The sequence below is a fragment of the Triturus cristatus genome, chromosome 3_2 (assembly GCF_964204655.1).
Source record: "Triturus cristatus chromosome 3_2, aTriCri1.1, whole genome shotgun sequence".
Lineage (NCBI taxonomy): Eukaryota > Metazoa > Chordata > Amphibia > Caudata > Salamandridae > Triturus > Triturus cristatus.
In genome coordinates, this window is record NC_140584.1 from 934118468 (window position 1) to 934138205 (window position 19738).

The window sequence follows — 19738 nt, forward strand, 5'->3', positions numbered from 1 at the left end:
AGATGCAAGGATTTACATCTCCGGACAAACACAGCTCTTCTCCTCTGAAAGGTTTTCTTCTAATGTGCCCTAACATGCCTACAATGCAATATTAAAAGCACCAGATGTTCAGTAGTGCACCTGTGGCAGTATTATGTCTAACATGCGTGGGACTGACCAACGCAGATTAACAGAGCACATTGTTTTTCGACCTTGAACACGCTGTGTACAGCAAGAAAAGTGGAAGGTAGACGGTTCTCATGTGAAAGAGCACAAGCAGAAGATTTGTGAAAACAAAGTCATGTAGAAACGTGTGCAAAAGCGGCAACATGGTAGTCAAGCTTATACTAACTTATGCTAACTTAGCAATGTACGCAGTGAATCCATAACCTCACTACAACTTCACTATCTGAAAGATATTTTTAGTAGCCTTGCCCTCTTTTCCAGTGTTATCAATTTGTTCTGTGATACCATCTGCCCAGACTTTCAGCGTTTTCTTTCAGACAGCCCTAAGGGCGGCTTTGTAAATAAGTTTAGCACTAAGATTGTCGCCCTTCCTCCACTTTGTGTCTAAATGTTTGCAACACCTTTTTTCTTCAAGCAATGGTAGTGTAAACCAGGCTGCAGAAGGAGACTTACGTTTCGAAGTACCCTTTTTTATCGGTGCCATTTCGTCTAGTGCCTTACGGAGGTAATCTATTAAAACTTTCAGCATCTGAATGAGCTCCTGCATTCAAGTCTGTCATATTAAGCTAGTTGGTTATATTGGCCTCAGTTATATTGACAAAAGCTGATGACTTCCAATAAAAAGAAGCTAAATAATGATCTTATCAGATCACTGGGTACAGTGTGAAAAAACCTGGTTAGTCAGATTTGAAAAAATGTAATCCAGTGTTCCGTTTTATGAGTTGGACCACTATCTCTTAGGCCAAGATTTAAGTCTTCCATCGCTTCCCTCAACTGTAATGCTCATTTGTTGGTAAACTCATCCTTATGGACAATAAAGTCCCCTAGCACAGTAAAATTTGAGTATTGTATATTTAGTGGGGATAATGGTTTAGCCAATAATTCGCCAAAATTTTCAAAGCAGCCTGTGGGCCGAAATATTAAGGCACAAAATAAAGAAATGTTATTAGTGATATTCAAAGAGAAAGACAACCCTTCTGCGTTTCCTAGGTCTTCCAACGTTTTGGTTGTACAGTTAAAAGGGGAAAGATGGGTCACCGCCACCCCACCCCCAATTTGATTTTCTCGGTGAAGAGAAATTATGTGTAGCCGTCTGTTAGGGTGAGTGCCATATCCAGACCTGAAGTAATATTCAGCCAAGTCTCAATAATAAATAAACATCCCAATAGTTTTCTGCTAGCAACTCCCAATTGTCCAATTTGTGTTTGACTAAGGACCTGGCATTGACACGGCATGCTCTCAGATGGCAAATAATGAGGTCCTCTCCCCCTATAGAAGTAGTATCATCCTTACCCTGAAATTTGCAGATGTCTTGATGGGTTAACTGTATGTGTAGGGTGAGCATTAACTGGCAGGATTGACAGACCCAAGTATTTGCATTATCCCCTAAAAAGAAAGAGTGGCCCTCGCAATTGGGGTTTTGCAGCGGCAAAAGTAGTTTAATTGTTTTTGAGAAATTAAGCTTAAGAATGTTTATTTATCTGGACCGCTTGGCTGAACTTCAAAAATGTTAGCCTTCTAATTGGCTGAGAGGACTTTTTCTGATCGAATGCTCTGATTCTCTGGCGGCAACATGAAAATAAATGTTGTGGAGGCCATTACAGGACTAGAGACTTAGTCCTCTGCCCTGAAATAAAAAAAGAGCCTATGGGGGCAGTATGGGATACCCTGCCCTTTTCTCAAAAATGGTTGTTTTTTAACTGTAATCCCATGGGTTTCAGAAAAAAAAAAAATTAAATGGCAGCTATCTTTTTTTTCTTACAATAAATGAACCCTGGGCTTGGCTCCAGGCACCTTATCTCCTGCTGCCCTGCACATTTCTAGAAGAGGAGGAGGGCATTGGCACCCTCCCGAGACTATTTTGGCCCTGGGGACCCCATCCCCCAGAGTCTGGAGCAATTTTAAAAGGGGAGGGGGTGTGGAGCCCTCCTCCATGTGCCTCTGTGAGGCCTGGGGGACCCACATCCACCGGGTCTAGATCTAAGCAGTGTCCCGGGGCATACGCTACCCGCACTCTCCCGGGAAGAAAAATATCGCGGCTCCCACCCGGGCGGCAGCAAAGGTGTATGGTGCGGGAAAAGCCAATAGGCCCACTCTTATATATTTTGGTGTTCTGACCGTTTGACAAATTCAATTGGTCTGCCTTCTTAAAATACTTCCATTTACCATGTAACATCAAATAGTCAATTGTGTGTGATAGTGCGTGCCAGTGGGGGTGGGGTGGGGGGTTTGGGCGCGGCCAAGGCCTGTGGCCATCCACACCTTGTGCACAGCCAAAGGCTGCCCACAGGGGGTTGGGCGCAGGACCCGACTGTGCGCGTCATGGGGTTGGGTGCACCTGAGGGGTTGGACGTAGTGCCTAATCACAAGCCAGGCCCTGCGGCCAACCCCATGCTGAGCACCGCCTTTGGTCGTGCACAATGTGGGATTGGCTGCCCACAAGGGGTTGGACAAAGAGCCTTACAAATTAAAGACAAATGGAGAAGCAACAAGTGACCATGTCATAAAGAAAGCAAGCCAAAATTCTCGAAAAAGCTATTAACAAGGAGTTAACTTTATATCTCGACTCCAATAATTTGCTTGACTCCACTCAACATGGTTTTCGGTCGTGCCACTCCACTGAAACGGCTTTGATTATGGCCACGGAGGAGATTCGCAGACTAATGGACGGGGAGGCAGAGCTGTTCTGATCCTCCTTGACCTATCGGCTGCATTTGTCACCGTGAACCACACGGTGTTAGTGCGGCGGCTGAAGGACGTAGGAATTGAGGATACTGCTCTGGCGTTCTCTCCTCCTTTCTAGCGGCACGGGAGCAGAACATACATTGGGACAACTTACAATCTGACACCTTTCATCTACCGTGAGGAGTACCACAGGGCTCTGCTTTGTCCCCGACGCTTTCCAACATATACGTCACTCCTCTGGCCAGACTCTTCAGAAAGCACGGCTTTACACAGGTCTCGCACGCTGATGACTCTCAGCTGGTAATATCGGTGTCCAATGAGCCAGAGACCGTTGCCAGTAGCTTTCACGCCTGCATGACCGAAATTATGAGTTGGATGAGTCGAAACTTCCTCAAAATAAACACCGATAAGACAGAGGTACTGGAGTTTGGCACGGGCCAATCACTGCGGAATCAATCCTAGTGGCTGACAGAGGCAGGTGAATACCCCCGCCCCACTGCTAAGGTTAAGAACCTAGGAGTGATCTTTGATGATCAGCTCAATTTTGCGGCCCAGGTCAACCATCTGACTTCCTCCTGTTTCTTCTTATTGAAGAGCCTACGGAAGATCTTCCCTTTCATCGCTCAGGAACTTCGGAAAAACGTAGTAGTAGCCCTTTTTCTCTCAAAGTTGGACTACTGCAATGCTCTTTTTATGGGCATTGATAAATCTCAGAGGATGAAATTGCAATCATTACAAAATGCTGCGGCATGACTGGTACTGAACATCCCCAAGGGGCATTCCATTTCGGCGGGCATAAGAGCACTTCACTGGCTCCCTATACAGCAACGAGTGGAATTTAAGGCCCTCTGCTTGGTGCACAAGGCGCTCTATGGAGGTGGTGCGGCGGAGATCCAGAAAGTGTTCTCTTGGTACACCCCCTCCAGAATGCTTAGATCCACTAATATGGGCCTCATCCACACTCCTAACATTCGGAGAGCTAGATGGGGCAGCCGGAGTCTATCATACTGTGCAGCTAGACTGTGGAACCAACTACCATCTACCATGAGACTTCAACCCAACTGGCAGCTTTTTAGGAAAACGCTGAAATCTTGGCAGATTCCCTCAGACTAAATCACTGGTTCTACGGTCCTTTCTTCCTCCGCACACTCCTAGCACCAAGACGCCCCGGCATTCGAGCGCTTTAAAAATGTCTACCCTATCCTAAGCAAGGAGATAAGAAGGCATGTGCCAAACGCCTCCTGTCTGAACAGTTAGGAGGGAAGGGTTTTTAGAAGCATTTCCTCCCAAAATTCTAGCACTCTGGAGCCCGTACTTACAATAACGTTGAAACTTAGTTATTCCTATGTTATTAAAACAAAATGTTGTAGAGATTGCATCTGAAATGTTAAAAACCTCTACGCTGCGAAGGAAACAAGCTAGTAGTCACAGTTTTCCCATCGTTTGCCAGCTCTCCTCATGCCAGACGCTCTGCCTGTTTCTCAGGTATTGATGCTTGGGGCCTTCTCACTTTGTCATTCTAGCATGGCGTGAAGATTTTAATATTGATCTACATCAATACAGATTACTGTTCTATTGTATATATATATATATAGGTAAATGTAGATTTTGTTTCCATAACTCCATATCTGCTTACTTTGGTGGTATACGGGGTAGTGAACATTGGGGAGTCCATATTATTGCAGATCAATATTTTGTGTTTTCATATCCTTATTTACTTCCCTCACGTCATTATTTTACACCCCTCCAAGATTTAAATTACTACTTTCTTACATCCGAGACTTGTTCTTTTTCTCTTTGTATGTCCTTTCCTCAGGCTTCATTAACCCCATCAGTCGCTGCTTTTAACTGAGTCCGTGCCTTTGACTCATCCTCGAGTTTTCAGAAGCAAATTCCAGTGGATGCCTGCAGGGGCTGTTTTCAGTTGTGAAACATCAAGACGATTTGATTTAGTCCTTGTGATAACTTCTTGTTCTTGCTTTGCTTCCATCCTCTTCCTCTACTGTTGGTCTTCTTCAATATTCTCTCCTTTCGTATTGGTTTATCCCATATCCTTCTGGTCACATATTTTGGACTCAACACTTTTGCTCTCCCGCCTATTTTTTTCTCGTTTTCGCTGATAGTCCACTTCATGTTGTTTCAAACTTCACTGTCTGCGCATCATTTTCAAGTGTATTAAGGGTATATATAGCCTTGCACAGTTTGCATCAGCCAGGCCATAATGTACGTTCTACAGGTGAAGGGCTTTCGAACTGTGCTGTCCTTCTTGTGCTGCTGAGAAAACAATCTGTTTTTGTTTACAAAAATAGACTTAGTTTATCTCATTCGGTTAGTATTTCCCCATCAGCTTAAGCATTGTAGTAGCCGTTTATTTTGTTTTGGTTTTATATTGCCTTCTTCCTGCTCATTGTGTTTTTTGACAATTTGTTCACTTCGGCGCTTTGGATAAGGGCACCTCACAAACCCAGTAAACAAGCAAACATAAATAAACTAGAACCTGAAGCAGGAACATGGGTGACCGATAATTCGCTGGCATTGAGCCCTGTATCTGAAACTACCTACCGCCGCACATCCGCAAAGCACCTACCCATATACTTTACAGATGGAAACTAACAAATACACGTCTTTTAGTGTATTTGTTTTATGTACTTTTAATGGTCCTTATTAAAGCACAATTTAGACCTTGTGCACGCGGTGGCAAAGATCTTTACAGCGGTAGTTCATGTGGTGTAGGCAAATTATATTTTCATTAGGGTTTACAGTATACATTACTTGTGGGAGAAATGGTTTACATTATTAGAATATTTTGGCATTGATGTGAAGAGTTCTGTTTATTGAGAACTTTCTAACGCAGCTTTTTCATCTTGCTCTTGAGAGTGACATGGAAGGCCTGTCAGGTGTGTGTTGAGATCATTGCACATCTGTGAAGCGTTTTCAAAAAGGAATTGATTGAGAAAGGAGGCCTTGCTGAAATCTGGGTGTGTCCTTATCTAACACAGCCGTATACCAAACAGTCACACAGCCCAGCCGCCACCCCAGTGGATCTCAGACACAGCTATGGGACCTGTTAACACCCTCCTCCTCCTTTGTGCTTGATGCCGTCACCATACAAATGTATATGGTCCCATAATCTGCTGTTACTATGCGCTCGCTATTAAATGCATGTACTTGTGTGTGTAACTGCTGCAGTTTTTTCTACAACATCATGGCCTCGGCTAGTGATTGTAGCCTCCACCCCCTGCTCCCTGCTGTGCCTACCAGCAATTAACCTATGCGGTGTGTCCTATATGGATATAGAATTATAGATGGGTAACACTCAATTACGGGGACGTTTTTCACCAAGAGGGGGTGAGTGACATCAAATAGCCAACAGGCGTGAAGCTCAAAGTTTTTATGATGTCAATCATTATCCCGAGGTGAAAAACGTCCCCGTAATACACTTTTTACCCATTTAGAATTTTATATTCTGTTTGACCTCCAAAATCATCTGTCCTTGCTTTTGTCTAATATGCAGGCAGCGGAGTTAAGTGAAGAGCTAAGCATAGCATGGTCTCTCCTCCCTGTGGAAAATTAAAATAAATACCTGGCCTTCTGCCACCCACCCCATCACATTCTGTGCCCTCTCTTCTCTCCTCTACAGAAACTGTAGAGCTCTCCAGTGCTGCTCTGACAGGCTCTCAGGCATGTCAGATCAGCCTGGAATTCCTTCATGACATAGCAACAGTAGGTAACAACTTTTGTTAACAACTGTTACAACATCATAGCAGTGAGTTACTTGCCTAATAGTGGCTCTTTAACAGAGCCACACATAACCTTTAGAATTATAGATGGGTACCAGTGAGTGGTGGGGTATGTGTTTCACCGAGGGGTTCTGAGTGCCCTCAACAATGAGAGCGAAGCTCGAGTTGTCTATGATGTCACTCAGAACTTTAAGTTTAAAAGAAGTTTATTTAGAAAAAATGCAACAGAACATACATAATTAATAAAAATTAAAATGTGCTTATATAACACTAAATAAGTTGATGACTTAATGAACTATCAGCAAAAACCAAACAGTTGCATATGTAATAACGATATAGGAAACTATAACAGAGGAAAAAGAGAAAAAGGGGGAGAATATAATAATAATGAACTGACTATAATCTAATGAAGGAGTAGGAGAGCTTAATACTATATAAAGTAATATGAGCAATTAGGAAGTAATGGCTATAAAATAGAGATACATAACTGTAAAATAGATATAAATAAATAAAGCTTAGAATACAATATATAAAATTAGGGAAATCGTTCATGGAGGTTTGGGATCTTCTTCCAGCAATGGACGGTATTGGGTAAATCTTTGAGCCGAAACATCTAAGAAAATAGTAATAGGCGACCATAAATGTTCTCTTTTGATAAGTAGGGATAGAGGAGAAATATAGGCACGATCAAGTCGATGATTATAACAGACGCTATACCACCAAGCCAGGAAGGATAATTGTGTGGATTGTTTCCAATTTTTGGTGATTTGCTGGAATGCAGTTGCAATTATTAAATCCACAATGTCTGTATTACATGTGATGGATTGCATTGTTTGTATAGTGAGCTTAGAAAAATGGTTAAAGGGGAAAAGGGAAATTGAGTGTGAAAGATAATATTGATTTGAGACCATATTTCCAACCAAAATTGAAGGGTATAGGGACAGGAGAATAACATGTGAAATAAATCTGCATTGGAAGCATTACAAGACCAACAATTTGGGGGAATTATAGGCGTAAATGTATGTAAAGATGTTGTAGTGAACATGAGCCTATTGTATAAAAAGAAAAGTGTTTGCGTTGTACTAGCTGATCTTGAGGTCCATAATTTCTCCCAAAACGAAGTGGACCATGAAGTATAAAATTCACGTTCCCACTGTAATTCCACCTTGGTTTTATTTCTATGTTCTGTTGTTTTGGTAAGAAATTTATAAATGGAAGAAGCACTAGTTTGAGTACTTAATATGGGAAGGATATTACAATGAGATACTGAAGGGGGAGAAGTCAAATATTGAGAGGATAAAGATAAGAATATAGAATGAATCAATGCTTTAAATGTATTAGAATATGAATTTGGTAGGCCATAAAGTGTCTGTGCTTCCGTAAAAGGGAGAAAGGTATCACATGAGTAAAGCTGGTGGAGCCAAAGCAGGCCCTTGTCTCGCCAAGATTTCCAGAATATATGTTTATTATTAATTGTTATAAAGCGATTATGCCAAATCGAAGAATTGAGAAAGCGGTCAACATCAGAGAATGTGAATTAATTATTGATTGAAATAAGTTAAGAGAAGTTTTATGTATAGGCGAGGATGAAAATTGTGTCCTATGGGTGAACGTAAGATATTCTTGAATTGAGAAAGGGAAAGAGAGGATAGTTCGACATCTTTCCATAGTGGAAAAATATCTGAAGATAAATGATTTAAACATTTAGAGAGTTGTTTAAGAAGAAAGGCCTTATGATATATCTGAAAATCAGGGAAGTTAACACCCCCAAGAGCTTTATTAGGTTTCAGCATAGCAAGGGACATACGTGTTTTTTTTATTCTATAAAAAGGCCGATAAAATAGAATATATTTTCCTGAAAAAATATGAGGGAATAGTAAGCAGGATAGCAGAAATAGTGTAGAGAATAACGGGAACAAGCATCATTTTAATAGTATCAAGTCTGCCCCACCAGGTTAAATATAGAGGGTACAATTTAGAAACAGAATTTGATATTGTAGTGGAGACTTGAGTCATATTCAGTGATAAAGTGAGTTTAATAGAGGGAGCAAACCATAAAGCTAAATATTTTATTTTTTGGGTGTTCCATGCAAAATTAGTTGAAAGAAAGTCATGTCTAAAACATAAAACATTAAGAGGAAGGATTTCGCATTTATCAGGGTTTAATTTATAACCACAGAGTGAGGAAAAGGTATTAACCTCTGTCAAGAAGGCGAAGAGAGAAATTTATGGTTTTGATAAATATAATAAAATATCCGCATAGACACTCATTTTAATATGAGTTTTACCATATTGGTAACCATGAATATTAGGATTTTGTTTAATCTTAGCAAGGAAGGGTTCCAACGCAAGGATAAAAAGTAGTAGTGAAAGAGGGCAACCCTGGCGGACACCCCTGTGCAAAGCGAAAGAGTTGGAAATAGAACGATTAACAAAAATGGAAGCTTTAGGTGAGGTATAAAATAAAGAAATGTAAGAAATAAATTTAGGTCCAAAACCAAACAAGGAAAGAATATGAAAAATATAACACAAATCCATACGATCGAAAGCTTTCTCCGCGCCTAATGAGATAGCCGCGAGTGAATGAGGATATTTGTTTGATTTATGCAATGTATTAAAAAAGGTCCTAGTGTTATCAGAGTTGGACCTACCTTTAATGAAGCCCGATTGGTCTGAACAAATGATAGATGGCAAAAAGGACTCTAATCGAAGAGTGAGTAATTTAGCAAATAATCTATAACCGGTGTTAACTAAAGATATTGGTCTGTAATTTTTACAAAGATAAGGGTCTCTCCCCTCTTAAGGAATTAGGCAAATAAGGGCATCCTGAACGGTACCCATAGAGACATTCAAAGAAATAAAAAATGTAAATCGAGAATGGAGATGCGGAAGAAGCGTTTTGGAAAAATGAGAATAAAATTCCACAGGAAATCGATCCGGACCGAGTGCTTTCCCAGTTTTAATGAGACGTAGTGCATACAAGATATCTTTAATAGGGATATCTTTTTCTAGGGATGAGAAGTCAATATCAGTGGGAAAGTGTTTTGGGATCGAGTCAAGGTATAGCTGTACTTGGGTAGGGTCTGGAGTAACCTCGGGAGTATAAAGTTGGGTATATTTCTTGAACTCCTCCAAAATATTCAGATTTTTGGTCACCCTGGAAGAGTCAGAGTCTAGGATATAATCAATGTTTTAACGCTCTTTCCAAACCTTAAGATAAGAGGCAAGGAGCTTGCCTGCTTTATTCTGGCCACCGTAATAGCGAGCACTACCTTTAAGAAGATAGAGCTGGTATTTTCTGTAGATATTTTATTGTATTTAAAGTTTTCTACAATAAGATTATTAAGGTCAGCTTTCTTTTGTGATTTTTGTTTTTTCTTTTTAGCGACATAAGAGATAATAAAGTCTCTGGCTGAAGCTTAAAAAGCATTCCATACAATAGCGAAGGATAAAACAGAGGATAAATTACGATTAAAGAAATCAGTAATAAAGGTCTCAAAAGAGGATGTAAAGGTATGATCAATCAATGAAGATGTATTCAAACGCCATCTTCTTTTGGACTCATTAACAGGGAGTAATTTCAAATCTAGGATTACTGGGGCATGGTCAGAAATCAATATTTAACCAATATCTACATGTATTATGTGTTGTGTGAGTGATTTATAGACAAATAAATAGTCTATGCAAGAATGGGAGAGCGGACTAGGAGAGAAAAAAGTGCATTCACGAAGCTGAGGTTACAGAATCTCCCAGATTCAATGAGAGATCTAAGGGAAATTAAAGTGTTGAAATGTTGATGCATTGGAGAACGTATGAAAGTTGCCTTGGAGGAACAATCTATGTATGGGTCAACAACTAAGTTACAATCACCGCCAAAAATATGGTGTAGGGATAGACATTAAAAGGGTTGAAATGTGAGGTCAAAAATTGTTATCCGGTTTAGGAGGAGCATAAACATTAAACGAAGAGATAGGAACATTGTTAACTTTAAGATGAACAATTAACCAAGGACCTTCATTGTCTGAGTCCTGAGATAGAAGGGACATTTTGAGTTCTTTATGACAAAGAATCACTGTCCCATTCTTCTTGCTTGTACCTGGAGAGGCAAACATACTTCCTACTCATAGTTCCTAACATCTGAAGTAACAAGATGAGATTCTTGTAAGAAAACAATATCTGCCTTTAGATTAGCTAAATGGCCAAGAACTCTCTGTCTTTGTGTCTCTGTACCCAAACCTTTGACATTCCAGGTAATATCACATAACGTCATTTATCCAAAAATATAAGAAAAAGAGAAAAACATAAAAATTTACAGCAAATATGAATACAGTAGAAGATCTGCAATAATCAAGATAATCATTAGTAAAGCACTCAATAGAAATGGATACGAAATGGAAAAAAATGCAATGAAACTGAAAGAAAAGGAGGATAGAAAGGAGGAAAGAATGAAGAGTGATTAAAGAAAAAAGAAGAAATATAGAAGAACAATAAAACATACCAGAGACTCAAACATGGATGGAGGGTGTTGAGGTGACAAAACGAGAAGACGAATAACCAGCAAAACAACTCCGGGGGCAATCACAAGGAGAGAAATGGTTCAAACGGTATTAAACAATGGAGGGTGGAAACAGAAGGGACCGACACCTGGAAAAAGAAGACATAAGAAAAAGGAATAATTAATCAGATTCTGTCATGAAAAAAGAGATGTAAGACAATGCACAATTACAGTTGGCACAGGAAAACAGTAATATTCTCATGTAAAAGACGATCTTGTGAACTCCATAGATTCTTCTCTGCAGTTATCCAGAAAACATTGAAGTAAAGCTGGATCATCGTAGGAGGTTGTTTCATTTTTATAAGTTACTTTAAAGAGGCAAGGGTGGATCAAACCAAATCTGGTGTTTTAATCACGTAGGGCTGATCTCATTGCAAGAAAACTTTTCCTTTTATCCACAGTGGAAAATATTGTTGTGAGCCTTGCCAGGAGATACATGGTTTAAATTTGACTGCCTGCAAAACTTTCAACAAGTCAGTATACTCTAATAAGTAGAGTATTACACCTCTTGTTTTACTCTGCGATTAGGAAGCAGATGGAGGTCAACCAAGTCTGTGAGCTCTTTGTATGTTCAATGAAGGAGCTTCTGGAATATCCATTACCTGCGAAGAAAAGAATGAAATAAGGCTATTGGTTTGGATCCTTCCAGCCCTTCAGCTAAACCATAGATTCGTAGGTTATTGCGTCTACTATGGTTCTCAAGGTTTTCCACTTGTTTCAGAAGCTGAAGAATTTCTGCTTTCATAGGGTGAATCTGTTGCGAAGAGACTTGTAGAGATTCGACTTGACATTCCACTGAAGTGATCTTATTCTGAAGCGAAGACCAGTTATCCTCTAAAGCTTGTAGGTGAGTGTTTGTCTCCTTCATATATGGCTTGAGAGCACGTATTCCATCCAGAAGTAACTCCAGTGAGGCTGGTGGAGGAGAGGTGACTGGTGAAGGAGGGTCTTTTTTAACTCGCTTAATGGAGGATAGTAATGATGAAGAGTTTGATTTAGGCACATTTTTGATGCTGACTTGAGGCGAAAGAGAGCTAGAAGTAGGCGCAAACGTAGATGTACTGGAAGAAGACTCAGCAAGATGGGGCAAAGTAGTTTGTGTTGAGTTCTCTATGTCGTTCTGTAAAACGGAAAAGGGGTTAGAGGTAGGCAGTATAGTAGATTTTGGGTGTGCAGCAGATGTGTAGGATGAAACAATGCCCCTACCAGATCTGGTTCTCCCCATAGACATGTATATTCAAACAAGAAAATGCAGATTTGTATGAAGAAATCCCAAGAGATGAGTGTAGCGCAGCGTCATTAGGTAGATATAGCACCACCAACTGAGATTCTGTGAAAATTGTGCGCTACTATCAAGTGTTTCAAAGATGAAGTACAGCCAATAGAGGTAGTAGCATTCTTAGCATTAAAGTACCAGTTGTTATAGCAGACTGCACATTACAATTTAAAAGCAGCAGAATACATCAAGCAGTTATATTAAATGCCTTTCAGATTGTCCTGATATCACAGCTCTTCACGACACGGCAATTTATGAGGAGACCGCTCCTCGAGGAAAGTGTTAAGAGTTAAACAAAGTGGCGGCCGCGCTCCAGTCACGGAGCGCGCCGCAGGTTTATGGCAGAGGGCATGAAAAATGCGCGCTTACCATGTTTGATAAAAGGTATCGTCCGATGCAGTGATGTATCCGTCAGTGAGTCCTTTGTTCAAAATCTGTGTCGGGACGCTTCCACCAGATGATAACTACATAATCCTCGGATTGCGGCGCGGCGCAGTGTCAGCCAGCCGCCATCTTCTTCAGCGCCCAAGTCACGCCCCCTCACTCAGAACTTTGATGTAAAAAACATCCTGTAATTCACTTTTTGCCTATCTATAGTTTTAATGGTATGTGTAGCCCCCCAAATCATGCTTTTAACTGCGATGCAGTACCAGAGGAGAATTGGGGGGTGAGTTTTGTTATCAACTGTTGCTACATAATAGCAGTGAGTTACCAGATTTAGAATCTGGTGTATACGATGGAGGCTCTCTATGAGAGCCATACATAACAAAACAATATACAATTGCTTTTCCCAGGAACATTTAACAGTAGGGTACTGTGTCCTGTTTATGCTTGACTTTGTACAACATTGAGGCTATAAGGTAGAAAATCTGTTGCTCCCCTGCTCTGCTCTTTGGGAGCAACACTGAGCATTAATGAGAAGGAAACTTGTGATGCAGATGGCCTTACGTATCTGCAGTGACTTGACAGCTCAGAGAGCTTAGGGACTGGGTACATTTTGCTGGCGACTAATAAAGTTGTACTAATACTCCAGGAAGGGTCAGCAATGGAAACTTAGTACGCCATTGACTGTTAGAGAAGTCAACCTTTTCCAACCTTTCATAAAGCATTTGTAAGTTCAAAATTATGGCCGATATTGGAGTAGGTTGAAAATGTGATTGAGCATTCATTTAGGGTGGGGCAAATAAAGCAATATAGGGCTAGCTTTGGAGACATGTTGAGTCCATTGCAGCAATTTTAGGGTCTGTGTTCAGCATTTTGGAAGTGGGATGAAGATGAGATTAGCGCCATGAGGAGCATTTTAAAGTCAATTTAGTAACATGGCAGCTAATGAAGATCTTCTGAGGTGAACTAGTTATGAATTTGAGATGCACGAATATATTAATGAGAACATTAGCTGTAAGGTTTGTAATGTAGTTAGTGTCAACTTTGCAAAGTTGTTTGCGTTTAGGTGCAAGTCCAGTATACCGAAGGTGGGGATTTCATCTGGGAAAGGCCCATACAAATACATAGTGTATACAAATGTAGGCCTATAATGGTTGTGGCATAGAGTTTTGACTCACATGTATTTTAATTACAAAAACGTATAGTTAAAATGTTGAAATGTACCTCTCATGCCCTTTCTTACAATTTAAGCCCATGTACTCTAGCCCCATCCCTTATCCTTCCCCAAACATAACTCTGCCGTTAACCTAACCTTACACCAGCCTTACTCAACTTTATCCCTGAAACCAGTCTAAACCTCTTGGTAAATATCTTACCCTAACCTCATTGGTTAGCCTTACCCTAACCCTAAGCCCAACCCTACCCTAACCTCATCAATTACCCTTCCCGTACCCCTGAGAGCATCACTTACCCCAGCACTTACACACTAACCCTTACGTTAACCCACCTTTAATCCTCAGACGTAATCCTCATTTGCTAAAAATAATTAACAAATACATTTATTTTTTTATATTTAAATACAAATTTTAAAAATACAATCTTATTATTTGAAACAACTGTTTTGTAAAATAAGTTATTATTGTGCTATGTTTTTGACATAGCTATTATGTGCCATGACTCTATCATATATTTACTTAAACCATCTTGGAAATTACTTCTTGATTTTACTTGTTTATCATTTTACAATTTAATTGTGCATCTCAGTCAGCGTTTACATTTCAATTTGGCAGGTTTGGGTTGGCACAATTGGGGCAGGCCCCAAAGGGCGGAAATTGTGTGCCACGTTCCAGCACACAGAGACCTTTGATTTCCAGGATGAAGTTGGCGCTCTTCTGCTTTCCATTTGCCAGACTGTGAGCTATGGCGTTCTGTGTTTTCTACCTTCGTATAAGGTAAGGAGAACATCCTTTTAAATGATGAGCAGTAGTTTATTTTAACCCGATTCATAACTTCATCTTCTTACGCCTGCTCTCAGTGTTTCATTTGTAAATAAATAAATAATTAAGTGAAGAAGCCCAAAGCTTTTCTTAAGCTCATACTGTACTACCTGTGCTGCAAAATGCAGGGTCTTGGCAAATAACAAGGCTGCCTAGTCTTGACTCCACCTCTTGCCTCTTTCCTCCATCACCATACTTTCCTGTCTCTTTAGCTTAGTCTTGCAGGTTCTCTTTTCTGTCCTTGCTTTCTCCATTTGTCACTTTTGTTTTTCCTTTCTCATCCTCCTAATCTCTTTTCTAGCTTTCTTTCTCCTACTCTTGTTCAAAGTCTGATAATGAAAAATAAGTCTGATAATGAAAAATGAGTGCTGGTGCCAGTCACCTGCAACTGCTTGCACAGAGTAAGCACTGGGCTGCACTTTTAAATATCCCTTGGCTGAGAAAGGGGAAAGTTGTATGGTGCATACAATCTACATATTTTTAAATGATCTGCAAAAAATGTCATTTAAAAAAAAAAAAATCCAAATTATGCAGCAGATGGTGGAATATGTGGGAAGCGTTGCAAATCCTTCATTATGTGGAACACATGGTGACTGCATAATTCCATTGGTCCTGGTTCTGGATTGACAATGGGAATTACTGATATCAAATCTACATGCACATGAGATGATGTCGCCTTGCAAACCGGTTGAGAGCCTTTTTCCAACTGAAGGCCCTCCACGATGGGAAAGGCTAGGGATTCCATGGGTCTTTGCTACATTTGCAGATGTTTTGTTGAAAAATTAAGGTCAACAAACAGAAGGTTTTCAAATAATGAAACAACACTTGGTCCATAAGAGCAATTACAGTACAATGCCCAAAAAATTGTTAAGGGTCTATTATTTTGGAACTTTGAGCTGCCTTTCTTTTTGAAGAACCTCACCCAAGCATGTGTTGGGATTAGTATTACTTTAAGGTTAGTTTGGGGAGTATGATGCAATATAATTATATCTTAAATAAGTTTGGGAGCAAGCCAAGAAGCCAAGTGTGGCTCTGTGTGGTGTTTTAAATTGTTTGTTTCTTTTGATAACCTGGCCAAAATATTTCTAAATTTGAAGTATTTCGAAGAATGTAAAACTCACAAGTTGGATCCCAATGACTAATGTTACCAAATCCCTTTCCTAGTTGCTGTATCATCAAATATCTATTATTGAACACAAAAACGGGCGTATGTAGTTAATAGGTCTGTTTTGCAGGTGTTTGCAACCATAACTGTTTTATGTTACAACCGAAATGACTTGTACTAGTATTTGACTGGAGCTGCAGCGCGTTCTCATTGTGGTTATTTTCTACAGAGGTCAGTCATTTTTACCTTAAGCCCTTACATTTTAGCATTATGGCTTAGTAGTAGTAGTTAATAGGTCTGTTTTGCAGGTGTTTGCAACCATAACTGTTTTATGTTACAACTGAAATGACTTGTAGTAGTATTTGACTGGAGCTGCAGCGCGTTCTCATTGTGGTTATTTTCTACAGAGGTCAGTCATTTTTACCTTAAGCCCATACATTTTAGCATTATGGCTGCCAACAGTGTTTTAAGTAAAGAGTGCACCAGATTAGCCAGGAATTCTTCCATGTGTTAATGATATAATCACAAATTAGAGAACATCAGATATGTTTAGGTATGGCCTAGAGCCAGTTTTTTTTGTTTTTTTGTTTCAGCGAAAATGCATGCAGCATTTAGACAACAATATTTTTTACTTTTAATGTTTCTTGTGTATATTTTCAAACATTTTTTTTAAAAAGCAAAACACATTGCTGGCTTGCTATGGCCAAATCTATTGGCTTGGCTACAGCTCCCCACTGAGACTTGTGCTAGATTTTTTTTTTTTTAAATGAAGACCATCAGTATACACATTTCCTTATGTTTTTATTTAATGCAAACCAAATTGTGGGATTTGAAACTAAAAAAAGGGCATGATGTAATTAACCAACGAAAGCCCGTCTCAGGGGTACTGAACTATGTGTAGTGGTCTTCTGTTTCAAAACTATATCTAGTCCCACCCGACCCCAGGACAAGTTAACTTTGGTTCCAACGCATAGAAGCATAAAACAATATTTTGTGAAAATGATGCTGAAAAAATTGAACGTTGTTACCGGTTCAGTGCTGATGTTATTTCCTCGTTCCAAATGAGTGAATTGTTATTGCTACTTCTCTTGTAGGGGATTTCCGTGTATAGTCATAAGCATTTGAATAGTCCCGCCCATGTGCTGGGACCCCGGAGCACTTCTTAGATATATCTTTTTAAGTTGTCATCTATCGCCTTTCTTTGGGAAGGCCTGCATAGACACTTAAGAGATAGAAAGACAATAATACAGCCTAACTAATTAGGCTACACTGGCCATTACTTCATCTTGAAGTAAAAAAAGATAGCCAGCAACTTAAAATTTTTCAATGTATGTAGTTTAATACATCTAGAAAACTCCCCTTCACAAACCTTGTGCATGATAGAGATGAAAGGGTTGGACAGAGAAGCCCCCCCATAGGCTGTCATTATATGTCTGAAAATGGATACCGTGCCTTTAAGAGTCTCCAGAGACCACCAGTATCCCATAATGCCCAGCCATTGGCAGTTACTTCAGTTCTTTTTTCCGGCTCCTGTTAGCGGGATTCTGGAGCATCGAGCTCTACCTCATTTGGTGTTTTTTCATCAAATATCTCATCAGAATTTACATTTTTACAGTTTCACTCGACGTCTTTGGTCTGTCTCTTCATATTGCTGCCTTTTTCTGACAGAAATTCCACAGTTTTTCAGTCAAAATGCCCTCCTTTTTTGACAAGTGTCCTGACTGTGGAAGAAAGAAGACCAAATCGGACTCGCACAGAGTGTGTATTCTTTGCCTGCCTGATTCTCATGTTCCTGATGACTGTCCCATATGTAAAGTCTTTTCCAGGCACACTCTGCGTGACAGGGAGAAGATTCAGCTCCATGGAATGGAAGAGAGAAGAAAACAGCAGGTGAAGTCAACAGGTGGGACTTCTGGGTGAGGAGAGGGTCAGTCCTCTACCAAAACCCTTTCTTCAGCTTCTGGGGGGCTCCCCAGATGAAGAAGAGCTGAAAAACGAAGTCGGTCCTTGTCGACGTCGAAGACTATGACGACGTCAAGGGCAGCTGTGGGACGATCTGTTCACCGTCGACTCAGGGCTCTGAGGCTAAACGACGTCAACGCTCCATGTCGAGGAGAAGATCGTTCACCTTCCCAGCAGAGGTCCCCGTTGAAGACTTTGTCTCCTCGTTCGACATCGGCGCAGATCGATGTCGACTTACCATTGCCGATCGGCGTCGAGGAATCACAGACAGTCGCCGTCGAAGACACCGCCGATCGCCGTCGAGGGGCACCGATGGTCGGCGTCGAAGAGTCATCGGCGGTTGGCGTCGAAGAGTCACCGGCGATCTATGCCAAGACGACACTGTCGATCGCAGACTCGATCGACATTGAGCCTATCGATGTCGAGAGGGAGTTCTAGGTCGAGATGACGTCGAAGATTGCTGTCGACAAGTAGATCGATGTCGAGGGGGAGATCTTGCAGTGAATCTATGGCTCCTTCCTCACTTCAGACAGCTCGTAAAAGGAGGAGATTGATTTTCTCCCCGAATACAGACTATTCACGAACATATTTACCTACGAGGACACCATCTCAACCTACTTCTCCTCGGCCAGAGGAACGGCCTCCTCCGCCGAGACCACAGCCTCCTCCCCCTCCACCTCTTCCTCCGCCTCCTCCTGGGCCTACTACTCTTCGACCCACGACTCCTGCTACACCTCGAAGACCGAGGTCTAGTTCTCGTGCGAGAGATCGATCTCTCAGCCATCGACGTTCATCCACGCGCTCTCATCACCGACATCGTTATAAGAGATCTCGCTCCCGACACACCAGAGACACGTCCTCCTCAAGTACTGGGAGATATTCGCCGACACTTTCAGATTCTACACCTCAAAGGGTTTCTCCTATCGACGCCATTACTACCTTTCAAGAGGTTCTAGTGCAAGGAGCGTCCAAACTGAGTATTCCAATGTCCTACTGTACCATCGACTTCTGTAATTTTCGAGACTCTCCAGCAGAGACAAGCCTCTTGTCCCTTGCTTCCTCTGGTGCCAGGCTTATTGAAACCGGCGATGGAATTATTCTTAGCGCCTTCTTCTATCAAATCGGCTCCTTCCATACTGCAGAAAACATATCGCTCGCCTGAGCAGGATCCCACATTCCTTCGGACGGATCCCACCCCAGACTCTTTCATTGTTGTGGCAGCCAAGAAACAGGACTCGATGGCTCCAATGTCCACAGTTCCACCTGATAAAGAGAGCCGAGATATAGATTCGGTGGGGAGGAAGGTATGCAATACAGCAGCTACCACAATGAAGGCTGCTAGTGCTACAGCCCTGCTGGGCAGGTATGACCAGTCCCTTTTGGAGTCACTTCAGCAGTTCGCAGACCATCTGCCTAGTGACAAGAGGGAGGATTGTAACGAGATCCTAAATGAAGGACTTATGGTTTCTAACCAAGTGATCAGTGCAGCGGCCGATACATCACTTCTATCGGCACATGGATATTGCCACGTAGTAGCCCTCAGAAGGCATTTATGGCTTTGCCTTACCTCGCTTAAGTCTGAAGCTCAACAACGCATCATGAACCTGCCTTTTTCTGGAACAACCCTAGTTGGCTCTCATGCGGATTAGGAGATGGCCCGCATGAAGGCTCAAATGGAGACCTTGAAAACCGTAGGTCTTGAAAAACCTAAGGAACAGCACAAATCTTTCCGCCCTTTCCAACGTCGTTACTCATCCCAGAGGTTTCAGAGATACCAGGTGTAGGAAGGCTAGATACAACTAGTGTAGGTAGGTGCACACATCACACCCTCACTAGAATCATGTCCCTGAATGGAGATCACACTGATAC

The 19738-nt window shown here is 41.2% G+C and overlaps 1 protein-coding gene across 2 annotated transcripts in view; it reads left to right on the forward strand.

Moving 5' to 3' along the window:
* The window catches only part of BRIP1 (BRCA1 interacting DNA helicase 1), a 1188160-nt gene that overhangs the window by 664927 nt on the left and 503495 nt on the right, over window positions 1-19738 (forward strand). For both annotated transcript variants that reach the window (XM_085649424.1, XM_085649423.1), the window contains exon 14: window positions 14596-14757. In XM_085649424.1, coding sequence (XP_085505550.1) covers window positions 14596-14757 — 162 coding nt within the window. The remainder of the gene's footprint in view (window positions 1-14595; window positions 14758-19738) is intronic.